The 14,660-nt window shown below is 50.5% G+C and overlaps 1 protein-coding gene across 2 annotated transcripts in view; it reads left to right on the plus strand.

Annotated features, from left to right (window-relative positions):
* The window catches only part of BTBD11 (BTB (POZ) domain containing 11), a 289,580-nt gene that overhangs the window by 218,491 nt on the left and 56,429 nt on the right, over positions 1 to 14,660 (plus strand). The window contains exons 1-2 of one of the 2 annotated variants that reach the window (XM_012644709.1): positions 6,707 to 6,807; positions 6,946 to 7,098. In XM_012644709.1, coding sequence (XP_012500163.1) covers positions 6,707 to 6,807; positions 6,946 to 7,098 — 254 coding nt within the window. Of the gene's footprint in view, positions 1 to 6,706; positions 6,808 to 6,945; positions 7,099 to 14,660 lie in introns of those variants that run through there. The other variant, XM_012644708.1, reaches the window with a different exon arrangement.

Below are 14,660 nucleotides of genomic sequence, written 5' to 3' on the forward strand. Positions count from 1 at the left end.
TTCCTGGCCTTGGCGCCCACAGATACAGTGAGATTACAACGACATTGCTATAGAAACCAGCACCGGATATTGTCTACTATCAATTTAGCTGCTTTTCCTTCACTCGCTGTATCTCTGGAATTATGAGCATCCTAAACCACAAACATCTACGTTTCTCTCTAGCCTAAAAAACACTCAACAAGCAACAAAGACGAAAAGTCAGGGCCACACAGTTTGTAAAGGAAAGTCGGTAGCAACTGCAGAGGTTTGCATCTCTTTGAATACACAAGGCAGGAGCATCCCTCCATGTCAGTCTGTGTGCACAGCCTTCTCCTCCACCTGGCAGAGAAGGTTGAGTGACGCTAAAAACAACATTGGTGATGATGATCGTAACAGCAACCATTTACTGAGCACTTTCTTGATACCAGGCACTAGGCTACTGTGGACATCAGCCTGTTCAATTCCTACAATAACCCTCTGTATTTGTTCCCTGCGGCTGTTGCAAAAAATTACCACAAACATGGAGGCTTAACACAACCCAAAATTATTCTCTTAAATTATTCTCTTCTGGAGGCCAGAAGTCTAACATCAGCCTCACTGCGCTAACGTCAAGGTGTGGGCAGGGCTGGTTCCTTCTGCAGGCTCCGGGGAGGATCCGTTTCCTTGCCTATCCCAGCTTCCGGAGCTTCCTGCATTCCTTGGCTCGTGGCCCCTTCCTCTCATTACTGCAGCGTTTTGCTTCTATACGCCCCCTACTTCCTCCTTTGACGTCATCCTCCCTCTTATAGGGACCCTCATCGATGCATTCAGGGCCCACCTGGATAATTTGGTATAATCTTCTCAAGATTCTTAATCACATGTGCAAAGTCCATTTCGCCAGATAAAGCAATGCTCATTCACAGGTTTCAGGGATTTGGATGCGGACAGCTTTGTGGGGGGGGTCATTATTCAGCCAATCACACCCGCTGAAGTGGCTACCATTGCTATCCCCGTTTTCCTAATGAGAGACCTGAGGTGTGACAATTGAAATACCTTGCTCAAGGTCACACAGCCAGAAGGTAGAGCTGGAATCCAGTTCCTGGTCAAGCTCTCTCCAAGCCCATGCTTGTAACCACTGTACTGCTTCCAAATGGCTCTGACCTCATCCTCTATTATCACTAGTTTGAAGGAAATGAACCCCAAACAATCAGGTCTCTAAAGAGGTCAAGCTCCCATTTGAAGTCCCTCTACTGAAGACTGAAACCTCAAGGGTAGGATTTCTTGGTTTGGGGACCCTTTGCTCAAGTGTTCTTCAAAATGTCAAACCACAGGTGTGTCAGTTTGCTGGGGCTGCCATAACAAAATGCCACAGACTTGGTGGCTCAAACAACAGAAATTTATTTTCTCACTGTTCTGGAGGCTGGAAGTCCCAGATCGAGCTGTGGGCAGGGTTGGTGTCCTCTGAGGCCTCTCTCCTGGGCTTGCAGACGGCCACCCTCTTGCTGCCGCTTCACATGGTGGCCCCTCTGTGCATGCACGACCTTGGCATCTGTGTCCTCATCCCCTCTTCTTAGGAGGACAGCAGTCATGGTGGGTCAGGGCCCACCCTAATGGCCTCATTTTAACTTAATTACCTCTTCCAAGGCGCTCTCTCCAAATACAGGCACATTCTGAGTACCGGGGGTCAGGGCTTCAACACGTGACTTTGGGGGAACGCAATTCAGACCAGACCACCAAGCATTGTCTCTGGCCCCAGGAACAAGGCAGTGCCATGTGTGAGACGCAGAGCGCAGGGCCGTCCTCATTCCTGGGTTTAACACGCACCCCACGTTCTTAACCACCACGTCTCCGGCCTCACCCTCAGTGCCCCTTGGTGCCCCCGGCTTCAGGACTGTTAGTTCCCTGCGGCTGCTGTAACAATCACCACCAACAAGGGGGGTTCAAACAACACATTTATTCTCTCACAGCTCTGGAGGCCAGAAGTCGGAAATCAGTTTCACCGGGAAGAAATCAAGGCGTGGGCGGGGCTGTTTTCTCCTGGGGGCTCTGAGTCTGCCTCAGGGCCTTTGCACAGTCTGTTCCTGCTGTCTGGAATGCCCATCGCCCTACACACACATTGACACACGGCCTAGTTCTTCACATCTTTGAGGTTTTGTCACATCCTCAGAGAGGCCTTCCCAGCACCCCGCCTCAACACTCTTTATCCCAGCACCCTGCCACTGATCACCATTCGTCGTTGCATTATCACTTGTTGGTTTATGTGTTTCTTATCTGTCTCCCTCTTAGCCTCTTAGACTGTCAGCTCTGTGAGAGCAGGGGCCTGGCGAGTCCTGTTCGCCACGATATCCCCAGTCCCTGGAAGCATGCCTGGAATCTGGGCACTCTCAAAGGATCATTAGAGGAATAAGTGACATTAATAGATGACACTTCATCAGGTATGCAGCCATGGCCAGGTCTTGAGTTTTATCTTTTAAGATACTGCTCTGGACATGCCTGTGGCTCAGCATTCCCCAAATCCAACCATGACCTCTTTGTAGGAGGGCCCTATCTTCTAATCTCCCCAAAGCTGTCTGTCCCCATCACTGGGACCTTCAAGGTCTACTCCCCATCTTCCCTGGCCAAACACTGGACCATTCCTGAGCCCCCAGGCAACTGCATTTTCCAGTAGAATCAAAGAATATTAGAATTGGAGAACCAAACAGACCAATGTCAGTGAACTCTGATCTACCATCTGATTTTGCAATTAAAGTTTTGTTGGAACACAGCCAAGTTCATTCATTGTGTTTCATCTCTGGCTGTGTTTTCACTACGACAGCAGAGTTGAGTAGTAGCAACAGAGACCATATGGCCCATAAAGCCTAACATACTTACTAGCTCGCCCTTTACAAAAAGGTTTGCTGACCCCTGAAAGAGACCATCTGATCCAAACCCACCCTGCTTTACAGATGAAGACACCAAGGGCCAAAACATTTATGGGCCAGAGTCCTACAGTGAGTGACTGGCACATCCTGAACTGGAATTCAGGCTTTTCTCATATACTGTAACATCCTCTTTAGTACCCAAACTCCCAACCAAACTCTTTTTTTTTTGTTTTGTTTTGAGACAGGGTCTCATTCTGTCGCCCAGGCTGGAGTCGTAGCTCACAGCAACTTCAAACTCCTGGGCTCAAATGATCCTCCTGCCTCAGCCTCCTGAGTAGCTGGGACTACAGGTGTGCACCACCATGCCTGGCCAGACTTTCAATCCCAGGTGGTCACCCGCATCACCAACTCTCTTTTCACCATTTAGGAGAAAGGCCACATGCATTTATGTTCCCCATCTTCTACTTGAATCGGGGCTCAACAGCCTTCCTGAGCTGAAACGTGCAGGCTTGACCTCGAAAGAAGCCTATCTAGGCTTTCTCTTCCCTTCCAGAGCCTCTGGTCCCACCCCACATGCCTCTCCTGACACCACAGCGAAGATTCAGAAGGCCGCGATCCTGTTTGCATTGATGTCTGCCTCCTCAGTTCATCTCAGGCCACCCAGTCAGGGGTTAACAACCCTGGCTGGCTCCAGAATTCCCGAGGGAGCTTATTTGGAATGCAGATGCCCAGGCCCCACCCCTAAACCTACTAAACCAAAACTCTGGTGTAAAATCATGGCATTTGAACAAGCTTCCCATGTGATTCTGGTGTTCAACAAAGTCTAAGAACCATTTCACTAAACCATGAGCTCCTCAAGCTTTTTCTAGCCTTTAATCACTGTAAACAACTTCAGCATAAAGTAGGTAGCCAGTGCAACACTGTTCTCTTAAAAAATATACAAGGAGAATACAGTATTTTTCTGCTCAGCATTCTCTACCCTCTCCTTGGCATAAGGCCCTAGAATCCTTTCCCAGCTCCACTCCAAAGAAAATATCACAAAAAATACTATTTTCCCCCCTCTGAGTAGACAAGATAAGAAGATTTTTAAATGAGTTGCTGGCAAAGAATTCACGAGCTTATAAACTATTAAGGTCAGAGTGATGAAAAGAAGGCAATGTCGAAAAGAGAGAATAGGTACATAGAAAATTCCAGGAGAGGTTGGAATCCTGGGGTTCAAGGTTTCTTATTCTGGGGCTTGCCAGCTGCCTTGGTAAAGGTGTTATTTGGAAGGCAGACGAGCCTCTTTTTGCTCCTCTTAGGTATTCACCGGGCACTGGCTGTGTGCCCTGGGCCTCGCTTGCCATCTAACATGAAAGGCACAGGCCCAAGGGCAGCTCTGTGATGCAGACGCAGCCTCCCCGTCTCCCACCTCCCCCCAGGGACTACGGCTGTGGGCTGTGCTTGGGGCCACTGAGCAAAGGAATGACAGCAGGGGGCACCTCTGGAAAACAACCCATTGGAGAGTTCTCCCGGCCTTTCAGGCTGGTGTCCAACAGTGATGGAGGCACAGTGACAAAAATAGGTTCTGCTCACCTGAGCCAGTAGAATCCAATTCAATTTCGAGTCAGTGTGTGTTTATTGAGCGCCTGATTCAGTTTAGGTGATGGAGAGAATGCGAGAACGAGGGAGACAGCCGAAGTAGCAGGCTGATTCAGGCAGAAATTCCCCGGGAATCTGCCCCACAGGGAAGTCCACAGGTCCAGAAATTTAATTTTATCAGTTTCACCCAGTAAGAAATTGGTAAATCTTAGTCTGTGTCATGAACAAATATTTATTAAGTGCCTGCAGTCTGGCAGGCACTGTCTTGGAGCTGAAGCCAGAGCCGTAAACAAAGCAGTCCCAGATTTGTGCCCTCGTGGACCTTACACTCCAAGGGGGCACCTGCAGGGCCAGCGGGTAAGGCCCGAGGAGTCCTCTGGGGTGGGGTCCACAAGGGAAGGGGTCCACGTGGGATGGGTTTGAACTGTGGTTTGAGGGTTAAGTGGGGTGCGGGTTTTTAAAGGGCTGAAGTCCTCAGAGACCGGGGACTGAGCTGCATGAGCAGGATGAACTTGGCATGCCACCCAGGGTCCATGACCACATCAGCTCCCTGGGCCAACAGGTGCATGCTGGGAAGTTGGACCAGAAAACATCAGTATCCTGTGGGGTTATGGCACATGGCTCTGCAGTCAGATAACTTGGGTCTGATTCCCAGCTCTCATGCTGGCTAACCTTGTGATCCAGGGCATGATACTTAACCTGGATAAACCTCATTCTCCTGATCTATAAAATGGGTATAATCATAACTAGCTTGAAGGTTGGTCCTAAGTATTCAGATGAGATCATGAATGAGATTAACAGAAACAAATGTAAAAGGCTGAGCTGTTGAATATTGTGAACATCAGATAAATAGGTCTGACTCTAGGAGAACTGGCACCTGCTGCCAAAAACTTTGTGGGAAGCTCGTGACATCTGCATTCTACAGGGTGGTCAGCCACCTTGCAAACCGACCTGCTTGTACCCCTCTTCTCAATGCCATGGCAGCTGTGCTGGACCGAATGGCAGCCCCAGGACTGGGGGAGGCAAGAGAGGTGCCTAGAACATATTTGCACAACCTGGCCTCCTTTCATTTTGTACCCAAGAGACCCCACTTGCTTCACTTGCACCTGCTGAATGGTAGGAAACATTTTGGATCTACATAGTGCATTTCTCAAAGTGTGGTCCTTGGTCCACCTAAATGCTTGTTAAAATTATATTCTTGGGAAGCTGAGAACCCACCCTTTAAAAGCTCTGTATTTCTGCTTATTATGAGGACGATGGCATTTTTCAGACAGTAGTCTCCATCCTCCTCCTTTGCTGGCAAAGTAATAAACTCCTCTTTCCTTCTTCTGAAAACAAAACAAAAAATTCTTGGACTTGACACAATCAGCATCTCTAGAGATAAGGCCAGGGAATCTGCATTTTAACACCTCTTCCCAGCCCCTGCCAGGTGATTCCCAGGCCCTCTCCTGATTAGAGTAGAATTTGGAGTGTGGTCCCCAGACCAACTTCATCAGTGTCAGGAACTGGTTAGAAATACAATTGTTGGGTACTTCCCCTGATCTACTGAATCAGAAACTCTGCGGGTGAGGCTCAGCAATCTGTGTTTTAAGCCTTCCAGATAGTTCTGATGCACATTAAACTCACATGGGGAGGTTTTAAAAACTACCAATGTCCAGTCCCACCCTAGGCCAGTTAAACCAGAATTTTTCAAAAGCCCTCCCAGTAATGCTAACATCACGACAGAGTTTATGATCACTGGAAGAAATAGCAAGATGCCACAAATGTATCACACTTAGAAAGTTGTGTTCAGTCGTAGGCATTGTTTCAGTGAATGCCTGCAACAAGCTTGCAACAGCCTAGGATGGTTTCATTAGCAGCAGAGGAACCTGAGTCTCCCAGAGTTTCAGGGGTGTGACCAAGGTCCCAAGAGCATGTCTTTGCTGGCTGCTACTGGGCCACTGCCCAGCCTGGCTCTCCGGGAAGGCTGGCTGTTGACTTGGCTGTCCTTATGCCTTTTCCAGGTGCTGAAGCCTTTTGGCCGCATGGTGCCTGGGCAGAGCTAAGGCCAGGGAACGCTCCAGAAAGACGGCCGGGACCCTGCTGAGGGTGTGCAGGGAGAGTGAAAGGACACTTAGGCTTGGGCCCAGAATCAAGGAGCCCCAACTGGTAGTAACACCAGAGTTTATTGGTTTTCCACCGCTCCAGCCCCTGTGCTTGGTGCTTTCAGTGAGTCATCTCTGAGTGCACATGATCGCTGAGGGGGATGATATTTACGGATAGTTACCGCGTATCTTGTCATAGTCGCAGTATCCCCCGCGTTACAGATGAGGAAACTGAGGCCCAAAGATTCAAGAGAGCCTGCCTTGGGGTCACCGGTGAGGTCTGGATGTCTCCAGAGGCTCTCCCGCGACTCCGGGATTCAGAGGCAGGGTCTCCAGGGAAAGCGGGGTGGGCTGGGGGGGGGAGGAGGCCAGGGGTCCCCGGGCAGGGGGTGGGGCCGAGCCGGCAGCCCCCGCGCCAGGGCCGCCCTAACCGCGCGTCTTGCTCCCTCCGCCCGCTGCAGGCCCTTCCTCGTGCTGCCGCCGCTGATGGAGTGGATCCGGGTGGCCGTGGCGCACGCCGGCCACCGCCGCAGCTTCTCCATGGACAGCGACGACGTCCGCCAGGCGGCCCGGCTGCTGCTGCCCGGCGTGGACTGCGAGCCGCGCCAGCTCAGGTAGGGGCCGGGGGCGGCCGGGGCGGGCCGGGCTGCTGCCACCACCGCTCCGATCCGAGTCCTGCGGGCGGCGGCGCCCAGCGCTCCGACTCCCTGCGGTGGCGCCCCGGGTTTGAATGGCACACTCGGGCTTAACAATAAGCAGGTCCCGGGAGCTCCGGGATGAAAGAGGAGGGCAGCCAGGCTGGCGGGGGAGGGCCTCATTCTTAGATTACAGGATATGGGTGTGTCTCCTCGCTGGCTGTTCCGTTCTTGCCTTTCTAGTCGCGTTCGCGTCCTCTCCCTCCCCGCCCCTCCCCCACCCCAGGAACATACGATTTCCTGTAGTTTTCTAACCCGGCCTTGCAGAGTAAAATTCCTGGCTGGGTAAGAGAGTGCCTCCGCTTGACCACACGCACGAGGATGGAGAGGTCCCCCTGCATCCCTCACGCCTGTATCCAGGGCTCTCCATCGAGGTGGGAATCACTCATGGGTCCGCTCAGGGACCCCGTGCATGGGGGCTCACTGTAATCCAAAGCAAAAGAACCAATTCATTCACTCAGGTGAGTCACAACCTGCCTCTAAATGTGAAAAGCACAGAAACCAGTGGGGGGTGTGTGTGAGAGAGAGAAAATGCACTTTCCTGAAACCACCCCCCAGCTGTGTTCCAGGTGTCATCGTCATCGTTTCCAAAGCCCCTCCCTCCCACCTGATGAGAAACTGCCCTCCCTCACAGTTCATCTAACCCAGTCACGCAGCCAGGGCTGCAGAGATTGCTGTTCTTCCAGGGTCTGCTTGGGGTTCTGCGAGGAAATGGAGGGTTGGCCGTATAAAACACAGCCCACCGAAGGCCCAGAGCTGCCCCTGGCCCAGGGACACGCAGGGGCTGATCAGTCACGACTGCTAGCATTTGCTGAGTGCTTACCACATGGTAGGCACCATTCTAAGTGATTCACGTGGATTAATATCTAATATTCCCAAAACCCTATGAAGTGGGTACTGTTATTATACCCACTTAAAAGATAAGGAAACTGAGGCACAGATAGGTTAAGTGACATGGCCAAGGTCGCAGGACTAGTAAATGGCAGAGTCAGGATATGAATTCAGGCAAACTAGAGCCCTGGGACCAGAGTTCTAACCACTAAGCTCTTCTGCCTTCAGGTTTCTGTTTAGGCAGTTTCTGGCTATGCTACCATGCTTTTACACCTTGTCACCTAGAATAACAGCAGGTCTCAGGGAGAAGCTAGGGAGTGGCCATTTACTGAGCACCTACTATGTGCTCAGTATCAATTGCAACAAGAGATTTGCATTCATTACTTGTCTCCTTTAATCTCTGCAACAGCCTCATGAGGTTAGCATCATTCCCATTTTACAGGTTAGGAAGCCATTGGTGGGACTGCTTATAGGTGGAGATGCCAGGGAAGAGATCCTTGGGGCTCCTACTCCATAGACCAGCCTCTGCCCACTGGACTCTCCTGCCTCCCGTTGCTAGGGAGGACTATACGAACAATGCCTGAAAGGAAATAAGTGCCCACCAAGTGGTCATTTTTAGCAAGAATCCCCACGCCTCTACTACCCCTGAAATAATAGTGGAGGCTCCCACTCAGGTATTGCTTTATAATTTTGGAAGGCCTTTAACACTTTCTCTTATGAGCCTCTTAACAAATATTGTTATCCAAAAAAGTCGTGCTGCCCCATTTTACAGAGGAGGAAATCAAGGCCCAGCAAGATCAGGTAATTCTGCCAACAACACAGAGATAGTGACAGAGTTGTAAGCCAGATAGCAAACCCAGACACCCACAGTTACAACCATGTGTCATTTTTCTGGTCCCTCACCCTAGACCTAGACAAGCCCTCCCAGTGGATGCTGATGATCCTCTTCCAGATGGCTCTGTTCATGTCCACAAGTCCATAGACTGAACACAAGCCTCAGGGGCCACTGTCCAGCTCTGTGCCCCTCCTCTAGCACAGACATTTTACTGCATGGTCCGGTGACCACATATATGTCATTCTGACAGTCACACCAAGGATTTCAATCTCAGCATCTGTCCGGTGTGAAGCCTCTGCCGTGCCATTCGGGATGTGAGTGTGATATGCATGCCGGCTGAAATGCACAGGGGAGCAGAGGAAGTCAGTTGCATTTGAGTCCCTGGGCTCTTTTTAGTCACTCATCTCTGCATTCTTGACTCATTTGTCTCCTGAATGATGATTCATGTAAAGAAAATATACTTAATTCATTGTTCCAGCTAAATGTTCATCAAATTTGGAAATCATCTTCAAAGAGAAAACTAGAGTATTCAGTTAGCTTTCCTAAATAATAAATGTAAGATTTACAAGCTCCAATAACTAGAAAAAATTCAGTACATGAAAAGATAAACCAGTTCTTTTAAAAAGAGTATTTATTTTTCAGTCTAACCAACATATAGATACATCTGCACGTATATTTCCCAATTTCATTTAAGGTGACATGAAGTGGGAATTCCTGTGTCCACTTTGTAGTAACAGGATCAAAGAAGTTTTATCCATTCAGACATCCAACAAATAGACACCAGGGTCCTACGTGCACAGTTCTTGCAGTGTGTATATAGCTGTCCCCAACAAATGTGCAAGGCTGCCTTTGTTATCCCATTTTACAGATGAGAAGGCTGAGGCTCAACGAGGTTGTGGGATATGCCCAAGGTCACACAGCTGCCGTGAGCTAGAACGGGTCTAGAACTTGGCAAATGAGGTGAAAATACAGTCTCCTTACCTCTCTGCTGTCCCAGATGTTCATCTTAAAAGTTTCCAGGTGGGCACCTACTTCTGAATCAATCAGAGCGGAGCTTCCTTCTCTAAGTAAACAGCCCTAGAAAGGTGAGGGCAGTCTGGCATTCTAACAAATGCAGGAACCTGGGACATGGTGTCAGGGGCCGGAGTGTCAGTGACTATTAACACATATAATTACCTACCAGCTGGCCGAGGTTTCCTGGTGGGAGGCAGCCTGGATACCAGCTGGGACAGAATGACCAGAGTCAAGGATTCCCAGGTCCGATGCTAGTACTGCCATTGATTTTCAGAGTGACCTTGATCCAAAGCTGCCAGAGATTTGCTTTTGTCTTTATGCAGCTACAGGAAAGCCTCACCATGGTGATCAGGTTTATTCTAAAGGGAATACCATTCCATGAAGCCGCATTCCTATGCTGGCATTGGTGACCCATTTATTCTTCCTTAATTAAAGTATCAGATCATCTAAAGCTGGTGAATTCTGCCTTTTCTTTTTCTTGTCCTTTGGGAAGGGGTGTTGGGCAGTGGAAGGAAAGGAAAGAGCAGTTAATACATCTTAACAGGGTTCATGTGTTTTCTTAATTATTGGTTTTGGAACATTTCAGAAATACAAAGAGTAAATACTGTTGTTTTCTTCATGTTTGTAAGAGGTAGTTTTTCTGCTCTGGAGTAAAGGCTGCATGAAAATAAAGGTAGTTGGAGGTGTTCTCAAGTCCTCTGGCAGCCGAGAAGTGGTACCTATCAACAGGATTTGGGGGCTGCTGGAACCATGAGCTCATTCCAGGCAATGGTTAATCTTTTTGCAAGTGTTTCTAAAATACAAACCAGATTTTGAGCTGTCCCAGAATGGAAAAGTTCAGGGGTGGTAAGGTGCGAAGAGTATTAGAATGGGACCTGGGAGACCTGGGTCATTCCCTTTTTGCCTTCTTCTGTTATATTTATTGGGCACCTACTAAGTGCCAATCCCCCCACAGAGGCTCTCGTCTAGGTCTGCTGGTTTCTAGCAGGTCACCTTGGGCAAGTCCCCTCCCCCATCTCACAGGGCTTGGTTCATCCTCTGTAAAGATGGGAATGCCACCTGCTTCGTGGGCTTGGGAACTGCTGTAGGGGTCAGGGATGAATTTAACAAATTGCACCACTCTCTGACCTGCTAACTTCCAACCCTTCTCACGTCCCCTGGGCACCTTTTGAGGCTGGCAGGTTTTGTTACTTATCCGGTGTGGGCCAAACCGGATTCTAAGGCAAAGGTTGAGCTACAACAGCACCTTTCTCGAAATGCAGCCCTGTAATGACAGCTGGAAGTTCAGGTTCATTTACCAAACATGTACGGGGTGCCGGTGGCCTGCTGGGCCCACACAGGATAACATCTGTGGCCCTTTGGGAAGAGAATGATTCAGGTAAGGGAAATTTCAACCCTGGTGTCAGAAGGTACCACCCGCTCCTTCCCTGGACCTGTATGGTACCAGATCTTGTGCTGGACTTGGGGGTCCCCAGGACTTGCATGCCGCTGGGGAGACGAAGACTGTAAACAATAGTGAACAACTCAGCAAGAAAGTTTCATAGAGTATGAGTGTCGCAAAGAAAGTGGAACTGTGCGTGGGTAGAAAGGAATTGAGGAGGGAGGGACACCTCGATCAGGGGTTCAGAGAGCACCTGGGGACCTTGCAGGGAAAGGGACAGTGTCATGCTCCTGCTTGAAAGGAATGCCTGGTATCTTACGGGGCAAGGGCCTTATGGATAAACTGGCTGGAGTGGAGGGGAGAGCAGATCTGGAGCCATTTTCCTAAGTTGTGTCTGCACCAACCCCTGAATTCAGACCTTGGGCCTCCCCATTCTCTCCCTCACAAGGTCACCTGCAGAGGCTGAGCACCTGGGCCCGGCGTGTGGCTCTGTGGGGCCCTGGAAAGCGCCCCAGCCTCTCACAGAGTCAGGAGCTGCTCTCTCCTCTCCCCTTGAGTGTCCTTGTCCTTCCCTAGCCCTGGACAAATCCTGCAGCTCCCCATGGACTCTCCGGCTGGGCTGCCTGCCCCTTCTTCACCTCCAGCAGACATTAAACTCCACGCTGCAGCCCAGCGTGACCCAGTTGGAGCTGCTGCCTCCCCCATGCCGATGTCAATGCATTAGCACCTCCTGGAAAACAAAAAACTGCCCTCTCCCTGATCTCTGGAGAGCCGCTCTGGGGCTCAACTGTCCTCGCCTAACAGAGTCAGGGACAGGCCACCGGGCCTGCTCGAGGAGCCAGGCTAGCGAGAGACAGCCTTGCACCCAGCAAACATACGGAGCACCTACCGGGTGGCCGCCTGCTCTGTGCTTGGCTGGGTGGGAGGTGGGCAGAGAGGTACAAGAAATTACAGGAGAACGTGGCGACTGCTCTCGTAGAGGTCAGTAGTGATCTAGGTTTGAGGGAGCTAGGAATGACCTCCCTGCAGACGCACCATTTGATATGAATCCCAAAGAATGAACAGACGTCTCTGGTGGAGAAGGGGAAGAGAGGGGAGCGGGGGAGGCATTAGAGAAATACGTCCACACAGAGGGAACCGCGCATGCGAAGGCCTCAAGGTGGGAAAGCGTGTTGGAGGAAACACAAGGATTCAGGCAGAGAGAGCAAAGGATTCAACGAACACGGAACACCTGATGTGGGCCAGGCCCGCACCAGGCCCTGGACAAGAGCCGAAAGTGGGGCCACTCTCAGCCGCCGGAGGGTCTTTTGTGCCATGCCGAAGAACTTCGGCCATCTCCTGCGGGAGGTAGGAGCCGTCACAGATTTTAAAGCAGGGAAATGACGTGAGGTCTCTATTTTAGAAAGAGGGGCTGCTTGGTGTGGACGATGGGCTGAGGTGGGCTTGGGCAGGGCAGCCTGGCGTCCAGCGATCCAGGCGAGACTCTGACAGCGGGACAAAGGCGGAAGCGGCGAGGACGAGGACAGAGAGACGGGGAAGGATGCGAGAGCAACAGTGGAGGGACGAGCGGCAGGACTCAGTGATGAACGCAGGGGTGAGGGAGTGGGCCAGGCGCAGGGACGGGGAGCAGTGTTCAATGGGTACAGAGTCTCAGGTGGGATGGATGGCGGGGATGGTCGCACAACAGTGCGAAGATACCTAAACCATAGACCTGTACACTGAAAGGTGGTTAAAATGATAAATTTGGTGTTAAGTATATCTTACCACAATAAAAAATGGCCCTGGGGTGTTCTCAACTGAAAAAACTCCATACAGAGCAGCGTATAAGGCGTCAGTGTCGGCCCCGTGTGAAATACGTGTATTTGCCACACGCGCTTAGGCTGTCTCTGGAAGGATGGACAAGAAACCAGTAACAGAGGTGTCTCCAAGGAGGGGGATTGGAAAGCAGGTGTATCAGTTTCCTAAGGCTGCGGTAACAGACTGGGTAGCTCAAAACAACAGACATTTATTGTCTTACAGTTCAGGAGGCTGAAACTCCAAAATCAAGACGTCCACAGGGCCATGCTCCCTCTGAAGCCTTCAGCGGAGGACACTTGCTTGTCTTTTCCAGCTTCTGGTTGCTGCAGGCATTCCTTGGCTTGTGGCAGCATCGCTCTGGTCTCTGCCTCCGCCTTCACGCCTTCTGCCCGCTGTGTCTGTGTCCGAATTTCCATCTTCTTAGAAGGACAGCAATCACACTAGATTAGGGCCCACCTTACTGACCTCGTCTCGACGACATCTGCAAAGACCCTATCCCATAACATTGAAGGACAGAGGTGCCAGGGAAACATGATTGGCTGTTGGGTTTTGTAGCATGTGCGTGTACTGCCTTGTCCCCTCACCAAATTTTTGTGTTAAAAATTGACTCTGAAGTTTCTATCTTGGAAGAGCGTGTAGCTAGGGATGCTTTTGACAAATACAGCACAAGGACAATGCAGGAGAAGTAACGATGGGTTTGGTTTTTAAAACTGTTGGTTGTCTGTCCAAATGAGAGTCCTTATCAGGCTTCTCCACTGGAGCATGGCTCCCACCGGGGGATTAAGTCCGTGCCCTGGCTTCTGCTTAGCCAGAAAGCACACAGAGCACAGTGGTGAGGAGCACAGGACTTGCTTAACTGCCTGGGTTCAAATCCTGGCTGGACCACCTACTCTCCGTGTGACCTTAGGCAAGTTACTTACCTCTCTGGGCCTCAGTTTCTGCATCTGTAAAATGGAACAATAATATACCCACCTAATAAAGTTGTGGGCAGGATTAAATGAAATAACCTATTTAGTACAATACTTGTGTTACAGTAAGTGAACATTAAATATTAGCTATTATCCTTATTTTTTCCCCTCTGGACCATGAAGATGAGCTGTTCCTAGTAGTCAGAAACAACTGGGAGAGAGGTGAGATTAACTGCCTTGAAGAGAGCTGACGGTACACCATCAGGGATATGGTTGGTAGCCTGGCTGAGGTGCAATGTGTCTCGGACCTTCTGCCACAGCTTGGGAGCCACTGTCCCCACCCCTGTGACTCCATACGTCCACTGTGCAACTCAGGTTTTGTGTTTTCTCTGAGGTCTGAGATTTGGGAGGCCATCACTGGCTGGAGTCCCAGACCATATCCAAAGCAGTCAGATGTTCGTTGTGGATGCATCTGAACTAGAGATGAGGTCACTAGTGGGAAGAGACAGCAGAGGGGAGGAGGACATCTGTAGGCAAGTGTGGCCCCTGACCGGCTGGGCCTTGTCCAAGTGAGCAGAGGCGAGGGGAGACGCCAGGGTACATGCACTATCCCAGAAGAAAAGGTCACAGTATTGACTTTTGTCTCGGACAGTTGGCTTCCTTTTCTCTCTAGGGCTGGAGCAGAAGTCAGTGGCCTTGACCATGGGTCTTGGCA

This window comes from Propithecus coquereli, unplaced genomic scaffold, assembly GCF_000956105.1.
Source record: "Propithecus coquereli isolate 6110/MARCELLA unplaced genomic scaffold, Pcoq_1.0 Scaffold218, whole genome shotgun sequence".
In the NCBI taxonomy this organism is placed as follows: Eukaryota; Metazoa; Chordata; class Mammalia; order Primates; family Indriidae; genus Propithecus; species Propithecus coquereli.